This window comes from Ambystoma mexicanum, chromosome 2q (genome assembly GCF_040938575.1).
Source record: "Ambystoma mexicanum isolate Mex_15411 chromosome 2q, UKY_AmexF1_1, whole genome shotgun sequence".
Taxonomy (NCBI): Eukaryota; Metazoa; Chordata; class Amphibia; order Caudata; family Ambystomatidae; genus Ambystoma; species Ambystoma mexicanum.
Window position 1 is genome coordinate 1,337,190,848 of NC_090924.1, and position 24,292 is coordinate 1,337,215,139.

Genomic DNA, 24,292 nt, shown 5'->3' on the forward strand with positions numbered 1-24,292 from the left:
TTTAGATCTATTCCATTGTTACATATCGCAACATTTCAACGGGGATGTGTGGGTATTTTTTTGGGCAGGGGTATATATTTGCTTTTAGAATGAAGAACATCAGGACTGGACATTTTTTCAAGTTAATAGACTTCTGTAAAAAATAAAAAGGGCACACACCGTTTATTGATAAATATTATGGATGCTGTAGAAACAACACATTGAAAGGATCCCAGTCAACGAGCAGACAATAGATGTACAAAGCAGCTGGTTTAATCATTTAACGCGATTTAACAACCAGGGTTCCATCGTGTTTACCTTTCAGGCGAAAGAACGATGAAAACGTGACCTTGGAGACACTGTGCCATGACCCCAAACTGACCCTGTATAATTACACGCTTGAACAACCGGACAAAGGCAGGTGCATCTTGAAGGAGAGGAAGGTGGCGGGCGGGCTGCTTTACTTGTGCGCGTGCACAGGTGATGAATGCAACGAGTTCCCCAGCTTCAGTGAAGTCGAGGTAGAAGGTACGTCAATGTCAAAGGTGTTTTACATAGCGCACAGCTGTCATTGGTGTGACTTTGCAGCACTGTGTACCTTGGCCGAATGTGTAGTCTCTGCACAAAACAGGCGGTAGGACCGAGTCGCCTGATTGGTGGTTTGTAAACAATAAATGTCCAATTCGTGGTCCTTTTAGTGCAGTGCAAACTAATCAGAGTGGTGCAAAGTGTATTTTTTCAGTGTGACTTTGCACCACTTTTGCAGCAGTGCAAAGTCAATTTGCACTGTAAAAATACACGTTGCGCCGGTCTGTGAATCAGGGTGTTTGTTGGCAATGCAACGTGACTTTTCACTAGTGCAAAGTCACTTTGCAACGTGCGCTAAAGGTTCAATGAATCGGGCCCTAAGTGAGAAAATCATGTCCTGCATGTGTGCAGCACTATTAACTCCAAGCAAAGTCTGTACATGTGCCTGCGGTGTTACCATTGACAATAATACCTACATTCCCTAACCAATGAGACTTCAGAATGGTGAATAATTAGGCAGAGAAGCCACTGTTACCACCAGTGATAAGGCTAATCTCCTTCAAAGGGTTTAGCTCTAAGAATTCCTCCAGAATCATTATAAGGCCTCCGAGTTCGGTGTATGGTCCAATGCATGTGTGTTTCTTCCCATGCCAGCTAAAGCTCCCCCTGGCATATTCACGTGCCATGAAATACACGGGGAGAAAATATAGTCACAACTGCACTGACCGACTTCAGGCAAAGGCACCCACTGTCCCAGGACCTTGAAGGCCACTTGGGGTGCAAAGGGTCAACATTGCTAATATCTTTGTAATACATTTGTGCTGCAGAGAAACGTGCCCTGCTATCAGCATTCTGTGTTTGTGTGCGTTAATTAGAACAAACACATCAATACTTTTGATTAACTACCAAGGAGGATAGCTCAGCGGCAAAATGCTCGCCTTGGAAGCAAGACGACAAAAAGCAACACTGGTTCGATCCCCCGTCTGCGCTTAGAAATCTCTGCGTATTTAAGCACGTTATAAATAAGCAACTGAAACAACAACAACAAAAAAAATGCAACTAAAAATATATATATATTCCTGTAACAGCGCCTCTATGCCCACGTGCTGTGTGAGCGCTTTAAAAATGCAATAAAATAAATAAAAAATAACAAAAGAAATAGCATGTTGGAGGAATACACATGCTGTCAAAGAAACACATGCACCGTCTCAGGCTGTAATGACACGACTGTCACTGCTGGATACATACCTGCACTGAACATCATTTACTCAAGCATAGTCAGTGGGTACAGCAAAAATAGAGAAAAAGGCAGGGCAACGATGGGCCAGATAGACTGGCGCGGGTGGCACCGCTTGATGTATCCAACCAGAAATTGCATAGCTGGGGAGTTGCTTGGGAAACTTTGTGGGGGGAAGGGTGGCATTCATTTGCAGATAGTATTCAAGATGGCAAGCCATTAGATGAATGCCTCATTTTAGTTTTGGCTACTAGGTGGAGCTGTAAACGCTGCCTGTTAGTCGTAACTATTGTCATGGGAAGTGAAGAAAGGAGAATGATGGGATCTGAAGGGGGACATACAGTCTGTGGGTGTTGTTTGACTTTCTACCTATGCATGTACCAGCCGTAGCCATGCTAGTCTCTGCCAATCCTTACCCAAAACACACATTCTTAGGATCTCTTTGACCTAGCTCTTTTGGGGGGGATGCCAATGTTTTCAATGTATTTATTTATTTATTTATCAGGCATTTGTAAGGCGCTTATACAGCAAGAATTGTTTTTAATTGTGTTCTAAACAGTCTTCAGAAATTGCAGCTGTACATCAGTTCCTCGTTTAATAGAAATATCTTGACCAGTGTGCCTTCAGCCACTTGATTTATAAGCAATATGTATGTCCTTGTATCTGTTGTGTGTACCGAATAACTGTAAACAAAGAGCTTTGGCAAAGCCAAAAGTTGTCATACTATGGCAGGTACTAATACCATTTGCTAGCTGTTATCATCTTATGGCGAGGTAGAACCAACCTAATCCCATGGCTACACAAAAGCCAAAACTGTTGGCATTGCCAATGCTTGTGGCATTTATATTCCCCTATCCCTGTAGGATTCTTATCTTAAGTACAGAGTCATTGTTGTTTACCCTCCAGTTTTCTCCAAACAATTGACTTTCACAACAGCTCATGCCTCCAGCCAAAGCATCTGCATCAGCCAAGTGGTCGATGATTGGTGGATCAGTGCACCAATGAGATGAATTCTTTCAGACTGAAGGGTTCTCAATGCTTGCCGCAGGTTTACACTCCTTTAAGAATAGCTGAAGGCCCATTGGGGCAGCTAATGCCGAATTGGGGATATGTCTTCTCAGAGTCCAATCTGCCCTGATGGCTGAACTGGAGGAACTTCCTAAAAAGAGGCTTTAAACCACGGAAGCAGCTCCTGAGCACAGAAACTCCTCATTAGCTGTGCTTTTCTTTTGCTATCTTAAAACCTGAGTGTAGGATACATCAGCAGGGCCACAGTAGTGACGTTTGCCACGATATGCGGAAAAAAAGTTCTACTGCGCACCTGCGCTACGTACATATCTGCACCCCCGCTATGTCCATATCTGGGATAGGTGCATATCATGGCTAGCTGAGGTTTTCATGTCACCCCCCCTTTATTCCTTGGCCCTAGGCAACATATTCTCCTTTCAGCTAGCTCTGCATCAGCAATGGCCCAGCCCTTTATTCAATGACGTCAATCGTGTTTGGTTACTCACGATGTGGCTCTCCAGATGTTTCGGACTACAACTACGATCTATGACCCTTTACCACTAACCGTACTGGCTAGGGCTGATGGGAGTTCAAGTCCAAAACATCTGGCGGGCCACATGATGAGCAAACATGAAACAATCAGCAGGAGGCGCTATCAGAGGAAAGCAACCTTTAGTTATTATGCTTTATACTGCTGTTTTGCCCGCTCAGTGTTGAAATAAAAGCTAAGTAGAACTGTTAAAAAATAAGCAATGTGACTACTTTATGCAGGTTCTTTGGGGAAGTAGCCCCAAATCATTAGCAATTCTTTTTTTAAGATGTTTTATTCTTGATAAATAGGTCTCAATTCATGGAAATTCACCATGTAAATCCCTTTAGTATAGTAATGTATACTATTAGTTAAAGGGGTGTGATTCATGTATAGGGACAGGTCTGGAGCAATGTAGGGGTGGTATCCGCAAACTATGTAAGCATGAAACCCTTACGGGCTGTGGCATTACTGGGTCAGGTACAGGCCAGAGTGAAGCGAGGGCTTTGATGGTAGCCCTGGGTCGTGACCAGACCTGGTAATGCCCCTGGACGGAGGGGTTATTGCTGTTAGCATCCCACTGTGTTTTTTTCTCAACTTGAAAAAAAACTACAAACCAAGATGGCCACCATGGACATGGGAGAAGGGAAATGCACATAGTCCCTTCTCCCTTTCCACTGTAGTCAGTGCTGCAACAGTAATGTGCCGGGAACACTCAGTGTGTTCCATGCGAGGGACAAAGGAGCACAGTTGGGTGGGGAGGAGATAGTAATGTGAAAGCTGGGGGTGGGGGGAAGAGAAGCAGGTGTGGGCCCGGGTGTACTTGCCTTCATCCTGGTGGGGAAGATGGTGGCCTCCGGTTTCCGAAGAGGTAAATCCGCCATTCAGAGCTTCCGGATTGGCTGACAAGCCATCTGACTTACTGCACTGGGGTGGTAATCTTACATCAAGCCCCACAAATACCTGGACTGCCGTTTGTAAGGGTTTTTTACCTTGTAAAATTAGGCACGTTGTTTAGGGCGCCTCCCACACCCCAACAGATTTCTTTCTATTTTCTGTGTGGGTGGACCTAACTACTAAGAAAAGCAAATGACTTTGCAGAAAAAAAAATGAACGCTCAAAATCCATTATGAAATCCAGAGGCTTTTCCAGCCCTGCTTTATTCTTGTATATCTGTGTTCCTCATAAGTGAAAACAGGCCCACTGGGTGACTTGCCTTGAGTCGCCATGGCAGGAAGACAAACGCACATTACAATATCAGACATGCGGTTTCCTGTCTGTGTTTAACGTGCAGCGGAACATCACAGCCAGCTGCCGCACGCCCCGCCTCCAGGACAACCGCCTGCAAATGGTTTCCCGTGCACTGACTGCCAGGCACATGCGCAGTCTTCTCTCCTTCGCCGCGAAGGTCCTCGCGAGCATGGCGGTAACGGTAAAAACGTGTGGCATTTCAAATACTGTCTATTTTCAAAAAAAGCTCATGGGATTTGCGGCAACATTTACCGTATCTGGTACACTGAAAACACTACCTGCGATTATTGAGACATTTATCCATATAGCAATTTCTATATACCCCACACTGTTAAGATTCACTTGATTCTAAATCATGTGTAAGTGTTATTTAAAAAATAGTAGGTATTTAAAATGTCACATGTTTTTACCATTGCCGCCATTTTATAACAAGGCTTTTACTTGAGTCTATTACCTCATCCTGCCCCTTTACCCTTTTTGTAACGGGCAGTTTGCCAGTCTCCTTATTAACTCTCAATTATTTGAAGAGGGCCGGAGGGTAGTATAGTGGCCACACAGGCAACATATCCCCTAACATATACCGCTCAAAATCGTAGGGCAGTGGTAGCTAGCAACCAGTCACCCTCTAAATCTTTTGGCCTACAACTCCCATGCTCCCTCATCATTAAATGCGCTGGCTGGGGTTAATGGGAGATGTAGGCCAAAACATTCTGGAGGGTTACAGCTTGGCTACATGCCATCCAGTTATTTTACCGCACAAATTTCACCGCAGATATTTTCACTGTGCTTTTTCCCCACATGTTTCTGTAAAATGCAGGTGGTCGGTTTGGATGAGTCAATTTTAGATGTGTAGAGGTTGAGGAGGCATTTTGCGGCCAACGCATTGGTAGATGAAAGTGGTAAAATAATACCACAGTAGAATTTCTGCACAAAAAAAAACTCATGCAACCGGCTACACATGTCTTAGCACTAATGTTGAGATCTTGATCAAAGTCCTCCAATGTGTGATGTTGATGTTCTCTTTCTTGTTGACTCCGCAGAATGGAAGGGAATTCCCAAGGCCATGCTTATCCCCATCAGCCTTCTGCCACCAATCTTAATCGCCTTCTTGGTCATCACCACCTTCTACTGTTACCGGATCAACCGCCGTAAGAAGCTCCACAGGAAATGGGAGAAGGACTGCAAGTCGAGGCACCCGAACATGGACTGCAGTGATATCCGTGCCATCATGATGGACGATGACCGATCGGACATCAGCTCCACGTGCGCAAACAACCTCAACCACAATACGGAGCTCCTCCCTATCGAGCCAGACACTCTGGTTGGCAAGGGCAGATTTGCTGAAGTGTACAAGGCCAAGCTAAAACAAAACACATCAGACCAGTTTGAGACAGTCGCGGTCAAGATCTTTCCATATGAGGAGTATGCCTCCTGGAAAAATGAGAAAGACATCTTCTCGGACATCAACCTGAAGCACGAGAATGTTCTCCAGTTCCTGACGGCGGAAGAGCGCAAGACAGAGCGAGGAAAGCAGTACTGGTTGATCACCGCCTTCCATTCCAAGGGAAACCTGCAGGAATACCTCTCCCGGCATATCATCTGCTGGGGAGACCTCTGGAAGCTGGGAGAATCCTTGGCCCAAGGCATCGCCCATTTGCACAGTGACCACACGCCCTGTGGGCGCCCCAAAACTCCTGTGGTGCACCGGGACCTGAAGAGCTCCAACATCCTGGTGAAGAGTGACCTCACGTGTTGCCTGTGTGATTTTGGGTTGTCCCTCCGCCTCGATCCGATGCTGTCGGTGGATGACCTGGCAAACAGTGGACAGGTGAGTCGATGCTCTGTATTAAAAAAAAAAAGTGCAAAGCTCAGAGTTTTAGCCATTGACTTAGCTCGTGAATCACCCACTGGGAAGCAAACATAAGAAAACACTGAGTCTCCATCCGACAATGGTTTGACATGGGTCTGACAGTATTTATAAACTTTGCGGTTGAAAGCCCTGAAGGCAGAATGAGCCATCGCTGATGGCAGAACGTTGTCGAGGTGACTCACATAGCAATGTTCATCCCTTAACTGTGATTCCATAAGTTAACTGTTTGTGTTCCGATCCCTGGTCCTGGGCAGGCTATTGCTTTATACGTTCGTGTTTTTATGTGCGAGCTATGGAAAGTAGGTGAAATAAAATCAACACTCAATGGTGAACTGTTGGGAATTTTGACCCTATCTAGGTAAAAACATAATAATAATAATTCGATGTGGGGTGGGGGGAAGGTTAGCACTTGTTTGTTGATGGATTCCTTGCTTAAAGTTAAAAAGTTCACAAGATGCAGTGGAACACTGAAGAGTATAACATATACTATTGTGCGCTTTGAGGCCTATGGCCGAGTAGCGCTATATAAGAATTACAAATAAATAAATACATGTAGTTTCCCTCACCATCTTACGAAGGAATATATGATGCCTGCAAATTACATTTTGTAATAAAACAGGTGCTAAATTAAGACGTATTCCATAGGAATCCTTTTGCTTCACACCTGCATAAACATGTCATGCAGGCTTGAATGGAAGCACTCTGACGAGACTGAGGTGGCATGAAACGCGGAGAGGTTATCTTTACTAAGTACCATTAAATTGAGTAATTATGACAAGTATTATAAGGTGGCGCTTAGAAGCGAGAGGGATATGGCATGAAGCACGATATATATATATATATATATATATAATCACATGGTTAAGTTGGTGTTTCCATAGGAAGATCATTTTTTGGGTGGCTTATAACTTCGCTCCCTCTGGACGAATCCTCACCAAACTTTGCAATGAAAAAGGATATGGGCCACTCTGAACTGTTTTGCAAAGTTTGGAGAGGTTTGGTCCATCGGGGACAAAGTTATAGGGGGGGTCCCAAAGCTTTTGTTTTTTCCCATAGACATAATGGGAAAAAACGCCTACAGCCCAAACCGCTGGACGGATTTCCACCAAATTTGTGGCAGGAGCGGGGGCTTGGTCCCGAAAGCGTGCTTTTGCAAATTTGGTGTAAATCCGTCCAGTAGTTTTTTTTTTTAAATGACCAAAATGTAAGGCAAAAAAATGAGTGTTATCTCCGTTCGCTCCGCAGACGGACTTCCCGGTTCGCTCCGCGGACAGTGCCCTGATTGGCCGAGCGGCTTGCATGATGTCCGCGGACATGCGACGTGTTCGCTGATTGGACGGCGTGGTGCTTGAAGCACGTCAGATTTTCTGTGGCGCCCGTCATCTTGCAATCGCGGACGACCGCGTACAGCGCGGTGGAACTTGGATTAAAAATTGTATTTAGTGGAGTGTGTTGGTGTGTAAGAGTGTTTGGGGAGGTTGGGGGAGTATGAGATAGGTTCAATGTTCTGTTTTTTTTATGTGCTAGACACTTTTGTTGTGTTTGATTTGTCTGCGGGCAACACGGCTGTTCTGAAATTTTCTATATAAACTAAATGGTGGGGTGTTCCGAGGATGGAGTATGTGTCCGTTTTGTTCGTAAGCAAGCTAAAATAGAGCTAAGAACACTCGCGGTGTCCTTAAATGTTGGTACATAAACAAAATGGGGGTGTCCTGAGGACGCTGTCCATATTGTACTCTGGCAAGTTGAATGTTTTCTAAGAACACTTGCGGTGCTGAAATGTTTGCAAATAAACATAATGGGGTGTTCCGAGAACGCCGTTCGTATTTTTCGTTGTCAGGTTGAAAGTGTTCTAAGAACCCTCCTTATGTCCGCTGAGATTACAATTTCCTATGGGCCTTACCCGACTTTTTTTCCACTAAACAAATGATAAATCAGGCTGCTGTGCGCCGGCATTATATGATAATCCTATCACTTGCCCCATCGACCTGGCTGACCTGTTTTTGCGACACTAAATCATATCTCCTGCCCCTAAGCCTGACATTATCAAAGCATTCATATTCCCCGTCTCTCTCCGTGACATTACAGGGTGCGTAGCCAAATGCGCCGAGTCGTCTCCAGTCCTACGCGACTTTACACAGAACCTGGAAAACAACACACATTGTACATTTCGTATAGTACATTTATTTGACATCAAAAGTTTAGAGACTATTCAGCGATTTGCATTTGTCGTTGCTGTCGATCCCCAAAAGTTCATCTTGACTCATGCGCTGTTCCTTTGCGCTACTCAGGGTGTTGGTTTATGATAAAAGAAGGACTGTGGTTGCACTTATAATCGGAAGGCTGTTCCAACAACGAGGCATTAGACCACCATAACGGTTGGTATGTTGCTTCTAGCCGCTCGTACCGCATAAGGGCATATTGGTCCTTGGCGGTTGTCCCATAAAATGGTGAGGTTCATGAAGTTGTTTACTCGGAGCTGCACCTGCCAGTTAAAAAATGCGTCGGCCGGAGTCTGAAAATCGTGGCATTGACAGTAGGGAAGGATGTATCTGTTTTAAAAACATAAATTAGTCTCACGAGCCGATCTTCATTAAAAATATTCATTTTATTTATTAGGGCGTGAAACTATTTGCTAGCGAGGATAGTGCAACGGAGTATGTTAACTTATTCCCACTAACCCACCCTCTCTCCTCTGCCTTTGTCAGAGCCGTCTGAACGCCAGCGGACCACTTCGGCAGTGATAGTGCGCGGTACAAAACAATATGCCACATTGAACGAACAAGTACAACTTAACCGGGCTTTAACGCCACGCTATTGTTATTATATTTCGGTATAAAATAATTTAAAGGGTTACTTACATTATATTGGCATTTTCCATTGTCTGCGCGTAATGCAGTCCCTAAATACGAATCCGTCTGTGCCAACAATCTTTCTCATAGTGATATAATATATGAAAGTGGTTTCGTTTCAGAAATTTCATCCTTATTGTCTCTTGTTTTTGCACTCCTCCTTCAAAAGAAGTCTTTTGGCACGATCGCTGTCTGTCAAGGTCAAACAACAATAGAACCTTATAGTGCGAGTCGTGGGCCACTCCGACCCGCGAGCAAAAAATGGAAGCAGCTGACCTTCACTGTGAACGAGCATAAATTCTTACTTTGCAACATTCTGTGTAAAGCCATCCCTGAGAAATTGCTTTTTACACTCCATCTTTGTATATTGTCTGCGTGCTAATGAAAAAAGTTTCTTAAAGGGAGTTTATGGTTAACTTGCGCTACTAAAAACGTATGAAATTCAGTAAAAAAACATTGTTAACGGGACGTTTTGGTTAAGTTGCGCTAATAAAAACCTATGAAATTCAGTAAAAAAACGTTGTTAAAGGGACGTTAGTTGTGCTAATAAAAACCTATGAAATTCAGTAAAAAAACTTTGTTAAAAGGGACGTTATGGTTAAGTTGCGCTACTAAAAACCTATCAAATTCAGTAAAAAAACGTTGTTAAAGGGACGTTATGGTTCAAAGTAAAACCGAAAAACCCCAGAAAGATTTTTTACTGAATTTGATAGGTTTTTAGTAGCGCAACTTAACCATAACGTCCCTTTTAACAAAGTTTTTTCATTGAATATATACCTCGGTTCATTCGCTTGGACTTCACTTTTGCCCTACCAAAGCATTTGATTACGTCCAGTCATGCATTGATCTAGATAAATTTATCCGTAAGATCAGACTTAAGAAATTTTTTTCTCTAAATCCGACCGTGCCAAAACCACCAACACCCTTGTATGGGCCGCACAACCTTTTGATCTCCGATATTCCATCTCTTATGGATCTGGCCTGACTTGAAGATTCTGACTTTGATCCCTCAAATGCCTGTCTTGCTGATTTCGACATTGACCCTGACTGGGATGTACATACCAAACTCAAGGGTAAATCTAAATTTAATCCATATTTCCCTGTTGGTGGATGTATCAAAGCATTTTGCTATTTGTGTATTAGTGATTTCAGAAAACTACGGAGAAGTACCATGAAGAACAAACACAATCTCACCTCTGCCCAACTCATGGCCATCGGCGAATTACAAAGCCTGCCGAATATTATTATCAAACCGGCCGATAAGGGGTCAAATATTGTAATTCAAGATCGAGTACATTATGTGGCGGAGGCCAATCTTCAACTCAAGGATCGACTATGCTATGCCCAACTTTCAAAAAATCCTTTTGGTGACATACAGTCTGAACTCAAAAATGTGTGTACTAAATGGGTTGACATTGGCCTCATAGATGATGATTTTGTTAAATTTTTGGTTCCATCCTGTTTCACTATACCTACTATCTATTTTTTACCCAAAACTCACAAATCTCTTATTCATCCACCGGGGAGACCTATTGTTACTCTGTGTGGTTCACTCCTTGAGCATTTGGCCCAGTTTGTTGACAAAACCTTATTTCCTCTTGTGTCAGTTTTACCCTCTTATTTGCGGGATACTAAGGACTTTTTGCAACATATTTCTAACATACCCTGGGAGGATGGTCTGCTTTTAGCAACCCTTGATGTTGTCTCCCTTTATACCTCCGTTGACCATCAAGTTGGTATGGGTGCTTTCAAATATTTCCTTGATACCCGTTCATTGAATTTTCAGTCACAGTTCCATGATCCTTGAAATGCTGTCTTTCTGTCTAAATAACAATGTTTTTTTGTTCGAGGGTTCCTTTTTCTGTCAGGTAAGGGGCACCGCCATGGGCAGTACTTTTGCCCCATCCTATGCAAACCTGACCATGGGATGGTGGGAGGCCACTTTTCTTAGCAATGTACTTGCATTTAGCTTTGCTACACATATTGTCGCCTGGTGGCGATATATTGACGATGTTTTTGTCATATGGAAGGGGACCGAAGTTGAGTGGCAATCATTTGTGAAACATATCAATACTAACATGCCTAATCTGCGTTTCACAGAGTGTAACAGCATGACTGAAATTGTCTATCTAGATATAGTTGAAAGATCTGGCTTTCATACAGCACTATACAAAAAACCCTCAAATACCGGTCTGCCCTTACATGCAACAAGTTGTCATCCTACGTCATGTAAACGCAGTATTCCATATGGTGAATTAATCAGATATCGCAGGAATTGTACCGATCTAGCATCCTTTGACCATCATTGTGCCTTGGCGGTTCCAGACTTTGCCAAGAAAGGCTATGAGTGCAGAATCATAGAAATGGCCTATACCAAAGCACGCGGACTATGCAGGGACCGTCTATTGTACGGCATTAAGCCTGCTAGAACTGCCGTCAATGATGAACCCCGACTGATTGTCACTTTTGACAATGCCTCCAATCATATCCGCAAAATCATAGAGCGACATTGGCGGGTTCTCATCGTTGACAAAGACTTATGCCCTTTACTTTCCAAACGTCCAACCATCACGTAGAAACGTGTACCCTCACTCAGGGATAAACGTGTCTCCAGTTTTTTGTCACCTATTAACACCAATCCTTCTCTCAGGAAATCATTGATGGAATCCCCCATAGGCTTTGCTAAATGTTTTAAATGTAAGGCCTGTGCTCATACCACTGCATGTAAATCCTTTTTACATCCGGTCACCCAATGTAACCAGTTAATCAAGTATTCAATTAATTGTGATACTGCCTTTGTGGTTTATGTTCTTTCATGTCCCTGCATGAGATGGTATGTCGGGAGTACCAAATGTAAGCTTAAGCTCAGAATATTGCAGCACCTTAGGGCAATTAAAAATTCAGATCCCGCATACCCTATGGCCAATCACTTTAAGCAAGAACATAACAATGACCTCTCTCTTCTTAAATTCTTTGCGGTGGCACACATTCCGATCCATCCCAGAGGTGGAGATCGCGTGTTAAAACTAAGACAGCTGGAGACCAGATTCATTTTGGATTTCGACACCAAGTTCCCCAATGGTCACAATCTCGACGAGGAGCTTTATACGTTTTTAGGTACATAAGAGAGTATTTACCCCCAACTGTTTTTTGGACTGGTTTTCCTTCCTCTATTAATCCGCTTTTATTATATTTAGTTGACGGGATTGTGTTTTTTCATTATATATAATCTTTTCTTTTTTGGGATAAAAATGCTGTTTTCATTTCACTGATTAGTCCCTGACCTGTGTTCAAGTTTCACCCTTTCTCTTTACCACTATGGTGGCTACATTACCATTATGGTTTGTAATTGGGATTGGCTTTATTTTTATTTTTAAGTTGCTGGATCCACGACCTAGGAGGACATTTGGCACATTTTATTTATTTTTCTGTTGTAGTCTTTGGTTTTCTATAACATGGTGCTCTATGTCACCCTTTCCACCTTGGTTACTTGGTTTCTTCGGTTGTTTTTTTATTACAATACATTTTTTCGTGCGTCTTGTATAAGGTTATTCCAAATTTGTTTTCTTCAGTTCAGGTATTCAGTCAGGCTTATAAAAGTTTACTTCTATGGGACTCACGATACAATCTGCCAATTTTCCTGCCATACTGCTGCTAATTGTGGTTGCCTACGTGACTTTGCCTATTTGCACATTTTCATGCTGCTCTTGATTGGCTTTCACTTGCACTTTATGTCAATATTGGCTAGAGTATGAAATGTTCTTTGATTGACTTGTATAAATTATTGTTGCCTGGTATTTTATTATCACGACTGTATTTTTGATCATATTGTACATACTTTTGTGCTCCCATTTTTGTACAAGATCTATGGTTTATTTATGATCTACTGGCAGGCACCCAACCACCGGAACTGCAATGCTGCTCTTTTTGCACATATCATTGTTAGGAATGTGATGCAATGTTTGCCATCCTGCACATACTTATGCTGCTATTTTGCTTGTTTGCACACAGCCAGATTGTACATACTTATGCTGCTATTTTGCCTGTTTGCACAAAGCCATATTGTGAAACGCGTTGTAAGCGGGCCGTGCCCTAGGCGTCCTGCCCCTGTTTGTTTTGCTGTTTCCCCAGCCGTTTGCTCTTTATGTGCAGTTTTTCTTCATTAAAATGACTTCCTATTATTCCGTGTGAGCTTTATATATTTTTTCTCTTCCCTTTTGGGATTGCAGGATTTCACTGGGTCCACGGAGAGTGCGGTCCGTCCCCTCTACTCTGTTTTCTTTAATATATATATATATATATATATATATATATATATATATATATATATATATATATTCCATCACCCATTTGTCTGACGTTGTGTCCTCCAAGAAGGGTTCTTCCGTCTTTGGCGTGAGAAGAAGGGCAATTTGGGGTAGTCACATGGGACATATGGTGGTCTCCGGATGAGAAATTATCCCCTAATACTGATAGGTCTACTTCATGTACCTAAATGCGATCTCTTGCATGGTCTATGCCCGTGTGAAGAGGACCGGTGAAAGTAAGAGGGGTCAATTGAGTAAATGGGTTGCTTTTAGCATGCAGAAATATCAGCAAAGGAGTTTGCAAGAAATTAACTCAATTTCTTTTCTTAAACCAGATGTCGGTCAACTCTTAGCCCACTGGCCTAAAAGAGCAGAAACTTTAAGATTCTATTTTTCTTCAGACTAGATTGGCTTGAACTGGTCCGATATAATGAAACTGAATCTATGTGATCACTTCGCCTACGTAACTGCGCCGACGAAAATGCTGGCGCTAATTATGGCGTGGCGCAGTGATCAAAAAGATCACTTAACCAACGTCTCCAGGCCTGAATACCCATACCCGATCCCCCACACCACTTAACTTTACGGTGCACCGCCGACTCCCTGCTATCCCTGTGAGTCAGTGCCTCTTGATTACGTGGAGCTGACGCCGCAGGGTGCTTGTTTTTTTCTTTTTACTTTCTTGTCCCATCGCTTACCACAATGGTAAGCGGGGGACACCCCCGCAATCCCTGACTCACTTTACTGCGCCTAAGGAGAGTGGGGGACACCCCCGCAACCCCGGCTCTGCTTGGGTTCAGTAATGGGAGTCAGTATTTTGGGCAACCCCAAAGTCGCAGTGACTGCAGAGGCGCACAAATGAGGGCAACATTTTTGTATGTTTCCATCGAACTGGGTTCTATAATTCTACAAGGCCGGCATTATTATCTCTCCTCACTTTTTCGCAAGCGCTTCTTGAAGGGGATATTATTATATACTCAGAGTGTATATGCTTTTCAAAAGTCCAGATGAACCTAAACAATGCGTAATGCTCCTCTGAACTAGCTTATACCCTGGTGGACAGGTTCTGACACTTACAATGAAGTACTGAAATGGCTGCGTGATGGGCTTCAGAGGTGCTCAAGTTTACCCTTGATGCATGGAGTCTTGTTTGTCCATTATTTGTTGCCGTAACCAGACAGATCCTAAATAGAAATCTGGGATGTCAGAAATGATAGAGCCCGGAGCGGCCTTTGCGCAAGGGGAATGAGGTAGCCACACAGGGGAACAGAAGTCAGGAGAGAAGGTAATTTCTGAGAGTGCCATACCCACATGGCACATACTGAGGGTTAGATGCAGTGGGAGGTAACAGTGATATATCCTGATAATATATTGCAATGGACTGTCTGAGAGTCATACCGCCAGGATACCAGCAAACAGAATTACTGTTACTGCCACTTGGTCTGGCAGAATTGCCACCATATTACATGTGCCGGTAAGGGTGGTAAATCCCCAGCACCGTTAATACTGACTATTTGTGCGGCTAGGGTGGCAGAATTACCTCCAGCTGCCACATAGGCAAGCCTATACCGTGCAGTAACGTGCCTGTATGCGTTAATGCTGATATTTTATTATCGCACTAGTAAAGTTGTAATGAGGCCCAATTGTGGCCCCTGGAGAGGACCGTTCAGGAGGAGTGCAGTGTGAGCTGATTTGCTACTATGGGAAAGGCCTGTTTGGAAACTTTAAAATATAAACTAGTTATGGGAGATAGGACCAGTAGGCAGAGTGACTTGGCCCCACCTAGGGGGCCTCTCATAGGAACTTTATTTTGAGTAACGTCTCCTGTTCCTCTGTGGGCCAGCCTGCCTGAGGATGTATCGAGCAATACGTTTGAGGATTGTATGGCATAATATTGGAGAGTCATGATCTGTTGGTGAAACTTCGAGGATGAGTGGTGAACACAGGTGCGGTTGGATGTTTGAAGATGCAATGCCTTCCAGGTGCCTCTTCTGTTTGTAAGAGCTTGTGAAGAATCATTGAGATGTAAAGCAGAGAAAGATTTGACCAAAATTCTTACATCTTGGGTGACCTCTCGGTTACGCTACAGGTCATGCCGTCTCACCGGGAAAGGTCTGAGAGAGTGGAGCATTCTTTTGTGTGGAGAAAGTGCCATGCCTCACTGGTGTTCTGGGGTGCAGGGTTGAAAAATGAGGGGCCACGAAAAGCCATAGTTCTTTGCATCATATGGTGGAGTGGGAAGGAGGAACTTTTTGACATGTGATTGACTCTGGGTCAACCCTATTGGTCTCGATGAGGAACCTCCCTATGCGCAAATATCACTCACTCACAGTAGGGGTCTTCAAGCTGTGGCTCTCCGAGTGTCTTTGGGTATGACTCTCATGATCCCACAACAGTGGCTATGCTGGCTCAACATGAAGGGAGATGTAGTCCAAAACATCTGGAGAGCAAAGGTTGCAGACCCCTTCCCTACAGAGTAAGGTGCCCCAGAGGTTAAGAGAATGAGAGGTGAGAGCTGTGTCTATGGTGTCAGAGAGCAGCACATCTGGGGCCAGAGGAACGGACTGGCCTGATCAAAGCATTGCAATCAGGTCACCTGTTCAGGATGAATGGTGGAGTTGAGAGCTGTGTCTATGGTGTCAGAGAGCAGCACATCTTGGGCCAGAGGAACGGACTGGCCTGATCAGAACATTGCAATCAGGTCCCCTGTTCAGGATGAATGGTGGAGTTGAGAACTGTGTCTATGGTGTCAGAGACCAGCACATCTGGGGCCAAAGGAGCGGACTGGCCTGATCAAAACATTGCAAGCAGGTCACTTGTTCAGGATGAATGGTGGAGTTGAGAACTGTGTCTATGGTGTCAGAGAGCAGCACATCTGGGGCCAGAGGAACGGACTGGCCTGATCAAAGCATTGCAAGCAGGTCACTTGTTCAGGATGAATGGTGGAGTTGAGAACTGTGTCTATGGTGTCAGAGACCAGCACATCTGGGGCCAAAGTAGCGGACTGGCCTGATCAAAACATTGCAAGCAGGTCACTTGTTCAGGATGAATGGTGGAGTTGAGAACTGTGTCTATGGTGTCAGAGAGCAGCACATCTGGGGCCAGAGGAGCGGACTGGCCTGATCAGAACATTGCAATCAGGTCCCCTGTTCAGGATGAATGGTGGAGTTGAGAACTGTGTCTATGGTGTCAGAGAGCAGCACATCTGGGGCCAGAGGAACGGACTGGCCTGATCAGAACATTGCAAGCAGGTCACTTGTTCAGGATGAATGGTGGAGTTGAGAACTGTGTCTACGGTGTCAGAGAGCAGCACATCTGGGGCCAGAGGAGCGGACTGGCCTGATCAAAGCATTGCCATCAGGTCCCCTGTTCAGGATGAATGGTGGAGCAGCTTTTGCAAATGTGACACATCACCAGCAGTGAATGCAAGTACCAGCTCTGGGTGGCAGGTCAGATCTCCACCACTACATTTGCATTCACAATATAATGTTCATAGCATCCCCAATCTCTTTAAGGCGCACAGGTGCTGCATTGTAGCAGAATCGCCATCAAATTGGCTAAATCGCCTGTCACTGTCGCACTTTGTGATATGGGTCCTGTTTTGTTTGGGTTATTCTGATTCTTTCTGGCTAACATCCTTTAAATCAGGTTGCCATGTTGATGAAAATGAAGAGAAATTAAAAACATGAGAACACATTTTTGAAATAATGTTTTGATTTTAAAAAATAAACAAAAGTTCGGAACATGATGCGTCAAATGAAATAACAATTTTGCTCCATATTCAGTATTCGTCTTCATTCTAAGAGTGCTATACACCCAACATGTCAAATATCAAGGAAAGTGTGTGCCATCAGACAGCACCAGATTAGCACCTTCAGAGTAGCTAGAGCACCTTTCCGTCATTGCCCTGCACTCTGGAGTACAGGGCGAAACGACCTCCTCTCCTTCCACCTTATCCATAACCACGCAGTGGAACGCAGGTCTCCCAGTACCGGGAGGCTCAACTGGTCTATCCTGCAGCTCATCCACTCCCTTGGCCGACCACAGTTCCCTTCTTAAAGGCCTGATCCACAGTTCCCTTCTGGCACGCCTGATCTGCAGTTCCCTACTTGCTAGCCTGATCCAAAGTTCCCTTCTTGCACGCCTAAACTGCAGTACCCTTCTTGCATGCCTGATCCACAGTTCCCTTCTTACACGCCTGATCTGTAGTTCCCGACTTGCATGCCTGATCTGCAGTTCCCTTCTTACAGGCCTGATCTGCAGTTCCCTACGTGCTAGCCTGATCCAAAGTTCCCTTCTTGCACGCCTGATCTGCAGTTCCCTACTTGCATGCCTGATCCACAGTTCCCTTCTTGCATGCCTGATCTGCAGTACCCTTCTTGCATGCCTGATCTGCAGTACCCTTCTTGCACGCCTGATCTTCAGTTCCCGACTTGCATGCCTGATCCAAAGTTCCCTTCTTGCACGCCTGATCTGCAGTACCCTTCTTGGATGCCTGATCCAAAGTTCCCTTCTTGGATGCCTGATCCAAAGTTCCCTACTTGCATGCCTGATCCACAGTTCCCTTCTGGCACGACTGATCTGCAGTTCCCTACTTGCATGCCTGATCCAAAGTTCCCTTCTTGCATGCCTGATCTGCAGTACCCTTCTTGCATGCCTAATCTGCAGTTCCCGACTTGCATGCCTGAGCCACAGTTCCCGTCTTGCATGCCCGATTGTCCCACACCTCCCGTCTGGGTGCTGACCCCATTATGCACAGATCCTTGGGCCTCATTACAAGTTTGCTGGTATATTGGCGGTAAATCCGGTGGCAAACTGTATTACCGTTACCGCCACTCTGTCTGGCAGTATTACCGTTGTATTATTTATGAGTGCCAGCAACAGTTGTAAATCCCCATTCCATGTAGTCCCGTTGGACTCCACAGTTGAATTTGCTGGTATTACTGACACCAGTAAGTAACCCTGTCGATTTTTGCCAATAAGGTACATGACTTACCTCCAGCTCAAAGCTGGAGGTTAATCGGGTGACTCCCTACCAAACTTGTGTTTGGCCAGGTGCGTTAATACCGGCAAGTTTTTACGGCACCGGCCGACTTATAATGAGCCCCATTGTTTCTAATGATAATTCCCATCCCGCCCCACGTCTTTTAGAAGTTTGGGGTGTGATTTAAAGAAGTATTCTTCCCATCCATGCTTTTTCGGAGAAAGTCAGGTTATTGCTAGTAATGCATGTCTCTGTCCATTATAGTTTTGTGCTACACATGGCACGGCTCTGAACAGATACACATGTCCTCTCCTGCCGGGGTTCATCCCACCGCATAGGAAGCCATGTCAGACGTGTGACCACTCCCGCAGAGATGCAGCCTGAAACATGGCCCATGCCATTGAAGGAATGGGGAGAGAGTTGCAAGGTTCCCGTGGTTTTGCAGGAGAAGCAATCTCTGCCGCGGCAGGAGAAACAATTGGAGGGTGGGGGTTTCCTCAAGTGAACAGCAGGGGCCTGCCTAATGTTTAGCAGATATGGAGACTCGTGATTCTTGAGGCTTGGACAAAGCATGGGAAATTGAAGAGGGTCAGCTCCCATACCCAGACATTTCCTCAGGAAATAGTGCTGGGGTGGGCAGGAAGAAGGGGTACATGCAGCGCGTTCAATGTGTTCCTCCGAACGATGCTTGCTTTCCGCAGAACGCGTGCTTCTCCTACGGAACAATAGGTTTACTTTCCTTCATTTGTAAGGCACTTATGTGTAAACGATTGCATGGGCGTGCTTTTCTAAGCGCTGGAGGAGAAGTGATCTATTATATCAACAAATAAACCTGATGACCTGGGCTCAATGTTCTGGCTTCGCTTCTATTCTCTTATTTGGAAACATTTGAAGAGCTTATATAGAAGTCTAAAACTAGTATTACGTGTTCTATTTGCGAAAGAAACTAGGCAACTATATACACGTTTAAAGGGCCTAGTGGTGGTTCTTGTTGCTAGGTCTGGAAAAGAACTGAGACTACACGAATATCGGGACTGTCGGGATTCGAGGCTAGCTAGCCTTTTGGTTTTAGCCCCTGAGCTTCTATCCGGTGTTACAACCAAAAGACCCGGGGCTACAGCCCTCCCCAACCCCCCCAGGCTCCCTCTTGCCACCCCTTGTTGTGTTGTACAATTCACGTCACCCAATAGAATCAGGGCTCAAGTCGAGGGTACACACAGGGGGACGGAGTCCACCCACTTTATTTAGAGGGTGGACTCAGTCCCCCTAGCTAAAATGAGAAACATTGAATATCCTCTTCGAATGCATGAATTAAAGCCGCCCTCGGTTACCAAACTGCAGTTGTCAGGTTTGTAGGCCGGACACTTCACCACTGCACTATATATATAACCTGAGAAAAAATAACAAACAACTAAAGGTAAAATGTCCCATTTCGGCACTGCAAGTCCCAAGGAAAATATTTGTATTGGTTCTTGGATTTTACAACATGCACACCTTTTAAAGTTTTCAAAAACACTAATAGAAGAAAATATCCTCTCTTGGTTTAGCGTGTGTGTTGATTTTATAAAAGGCAAATGCCATTCGTCCTGTTAAAATTGGGTGGTTATAAAAAACAAATATAAAAAAAATGTGCATATTTCACCTTGATATGCTAATTTCTGGCAACGTCACATCCCATTGCGTTTGTTGATGAGCCCCCCCACTTTAATTTTTAGGACTTGACGCCTGAATAGAATGACAATGTATCAGTCACATCCCCATGGGGAGGGAAGGGAGGATGAAGTTAGGAAGACATACTGCAGCTTGAAGCAGATGGAACAGTGAAGAAAGACCTTTCAACACCACTGATTGCTTCTTGAAGCACTCAGAGAACACAGACTTATATTTTGCCTCGGACATATAATTTAGCTGGAATTTTGAGCTTGCCCTCACACAGGCCAAGGAAATCCTTAGAGTAAAACTTCAGATATGTCTGTGTTCAGTGCAATAGTGAATGAAAGGGGACTGGCACAGACGGGGGAAGACAGCACGGGTTGTACAGGCACGCATTTTTTTGGTGCACAAAATAAAGAACAAATGACCCTTTCGAGCACAGAGTTTAGAAAAAGGGTAAACATGAACACATTGAGACCACATGGCACTTTTCAACATATTTCAAAGCAGAAAATGTTGGTGCAACTGATAAGTTACTCCACCCCCTTCACTTGCGTCTAAACAGTTTTTGATATAACATTTGTGTACATTCAACACATCAGGGGCACTCCTTAACATGTCAACGCTCCCCTTGCCTTCACAAATGGGAGGCGCTTTAAAATTCTCAGGAACCAGAAGCCATCCCCTGCAGGCCTGCACCTGTTTAGACAGGCTCCAGGGTGATGGGCACCACATGCGAGGGTCATTTCTGACACATTCATGCATGTTCTTTGAGCAAGGGTGCGGCGGCGTTGTGAACCGCTACTGCGCCCCTTGCATTTCTACTGCCCAGCCAGGAATAGAATTACTGCATTCTGTTTTAAACATGTCATAATGACAGGCACTTTGAGGCCCAGTGGGTGTGAAATGCACTCCAAGCAGTCTCACGCTCTTAACACTAATGTGTGTAAGAGAAGTGGCAGGCATATCAGTTGCACAGGCGCACAGATCCTTGGGAAAACACCGTTCGCCTTTGCAGATAGGGACACCTTTGCATTTAAAAATTGTGGGCCTCCAAAAAAAGCTGCATACTTTACACGATTTTCAGATGGTCGCGTTTCTGTGACTGTTTACAAGTGGGTTAAAAGAGTTGAAATGTGTCACTCTAGTATAAACATGCTGTGAGCATCATGAACGATAGGGGGCATTGCCTGCTTTCTAATCCCGCTTGCTAAAGGCATGCAAGTTCCCCATACATGGTGGGGAAGATGTCAAGAGCCAATATTAAAGGAGCCCGCCTGCTCGAAAGATGCTGTGGCCAGGGTCGGAATGGGCCATAAAATTGTCTCGGGCACCAATGAAAAAGTGTCCCACAGTTGGAAATGGCTATTCATTCCTTTTGTGACACTGTTTGAATAGTACCCAAGGGGGAGTAATTTAATAAAACGTGATGCAAATTGTGCATTTTAAAGAATATGTATTCAGCAACACTGGTCAAAACTATTAGCTTCACAGTGAAGTAACTCGTCAAACTGGCCAACATTGGCCAAAAAAGTGGCCCACTTTGACCAAAAGAACTGGCCCACACACGCATTTTGTGAATTTGGTTCGGCCCTGGGCCTATTGTCCTATAGGTCAGTCAGACCCTGGCTGTGGCTGGGTTACTGGTGGAGGGATCAAGCATCAACCTTCACCTTGAAGTAGTGGATGGATATGAAATATTCTAGATTCTACGGTCATGCCCACTACTGCCATCTACTGACATCACTCTGGCACGTGTTGAAACGATTTCAAAAAGGCTGTTCAGATGTATGAACTGTACTTACCAGGAAAACATATTAAGGAAACGTATCAGTGAGAGGATCTTATGCTTTATTTTAGCTGACGGGTGTGTCAGTTTACTCCTGTTTCACAGATACCACTAGCCGGAGCAATGGCAATAGGCGGGAAACGCAAATGTAAAGATGGCCGCACTGTTCACCAAACACTACAGGCCGCTTGATCCTGAAGGGATCAGTGAGGTGGTTAATTCAGCAGGTGAGGTTGAGTTGGGAGTGATGGCCCATGGATGGCTTCTTGGACCTATAAAGCAGGACCATCACCTATTGGCCAAGATTCGTGATGGGATGGCAGAACTGCAGCAAGTCGTTTTTAAGCAGAGCCGACCCTTGTGCTCTACCTATAATAAAGCCTGCAACCACAGTCATAATTCAAAGAGAATATTCACAGCAATGTTATGTATTCCTGATTGCTGGAATAAGGGAGTGATTTGCCATCCCTACATTCCTGGCACGTCTAATTGTCATTCTCAGGGACCCTTTTTCAAACAAAAGCAGAGCGGGCGGTATAACAATTATATTATATTATTATTCCTCATCCTACAGAAGTGCCATCAAATGCATCGTGACTCCTCCATTTCTGCACATCATTCTTATAAATATAATTGTTCTTTTATAACGCGCTTAATGCATGAAATTGATTTCTAGGCATGAGGCTGAGATTCAAACCGGTGTTGCTATGGGTTGTCTTGTTTCCAAGAGAAATGGCTTGCCCCTGAACTATCCTCCCAGCCCTTGTACCAGGCAGATTCTACGCAGCCAAGTGGGTAAGAGAGCAAGACCTCCCTATTCACTATGCGTTTGGGGAGTTTGCATCGCTGGGTATCACCACTACCTTAGAATACCACGAGTGCATACACTGTTTCCTGAGTACTGTACCCTCCTTCTAGGACGTCCTGGCAGAGGTATTTGAAAGTGGCATCCACTGAAAGATATCACAGCAGGGGAACATGGTATCACTCTGTATGGCTTGCATGGGAATCCATCATCATATAAAGATGACACCAAGTCATGTATTCTCCTGCTATGACATCAGTACAGTGGAATATGACAGCCATATTTAAATGGTGTGGCCTCACAACAGGGAAATAAGGCATTCACAAATATGGTGCAAATTCGTACAGCGTTTTTGCCACATATAGGCAAACAACGATTAGTTACATCTGATCTCGCTCAGTACAGTCTGCTGACAAACATATGCCCATTTGGCTACCCCATTGACTGCAAGAGTCTGGATCTTCTCGTGAGCCCACACCCAGGCTATGGCTAGTGGGCACTAAATTGGAACTGTGCCACTGGCCAGGCCAGGTGGATACTACGTGGGTTTGGGGTGTGTGGGCACTGGAAAAGGCAAGGAGAGACTTCAAGTAGCTAACATTCCTCTGTCCAGTCCATGTCCATTGTCCACTTTGGGAGGCCAGAGAGGCCACTGGCTGGCTTGTGGTTTCTGGGGGGCTGGGCCAAAAGCAGATGCCACGCCTCAGGCAAATAGCTCCCTCAGCATGGCCACAGGAAGTGGCTAGCCTAACTCCTACAGATAGTTTCGAAACAATACATAGTTTGCAAAATCTTAAGAAATGAGCCCCTAGTGCCACCCCTTCTATGTTACCTCTGCCATCAATTACTCCTTCCCAGAGGCCTTGTCCTCAATGTACGTCTGAGGCCTGCAGGAGTCAGGGGGTGGACAATACAACCAGATGTCTCCTGGCCTGGTGTTTAGCGGTACATGGAAAGTCTCATCTGAAATGCGGAGGTCTCGGGGGTGAAGGGAATGGTGCTTGTAGTGGTCTTGATTGCAAACCCTGTAGTCCCATAAATGGCATCCACGCCTATACTGATTTGGGAAGTATTCTGCACCATATTGCTGAGAAGTTCCTGCTTTGAGAAAATCATTTTGCCAACCATAAAAAATGCCCATTGTCCATAACCTGCAAGAGCTTTTTACCTCCATTCTTGAAACATCAATGGCTTGAAGAGCTGTTTTGGTCTTGCTTTCCTCTGCCATCACTGTTAGGATTCTGCAACTTAGTCTGGACGAGAGGTCCCTTGTGCAAAAACAAGCTGGTCTATAGGGAACATTACAGTATATCGGGCAGGCAAATGCCTCCCAAAGTCTAGGAGAGTACCCCGTCCCCATACTTACCAGACGTCTGGAGGCTCCGTCCTGCTAGAAACTCTTCCGATTTGCTCAAGGGCAATGAATTGCCTCTATCACTGAGGAAGTGGCTTTAGAATCTGAACATCACTGAGTGCTATATATCTAACGTAATAAATAAT

The 24,292-nt window shown here is 44.7% G+C and overlaps 1 protein-coding gene across 1 annotated transcript in view; it reads left to right on the plus strand.

The window, feature by feature from the left end:
• Window positions 1–24,292, plus strand: part of TGFBR2 (transforming growth factor beta receptor 2) — a 248,507-nt gene that overhangs the window by 187,386 nt on the left and 36,829 nt on the right. The window contains exons 6-7 of the mRNA XM_069648799.1: window positions 305–507; window positions 5,573–6,360. Coding sequence (XP_069504900.1) covers window positions 305–507; window positions 5,573–6,360 — 991 coding nt within the window. The remainder of the gene's footprint in view (window positions 1–304; window positions 508–5,572; window positions 6,361–24,292) is intronic.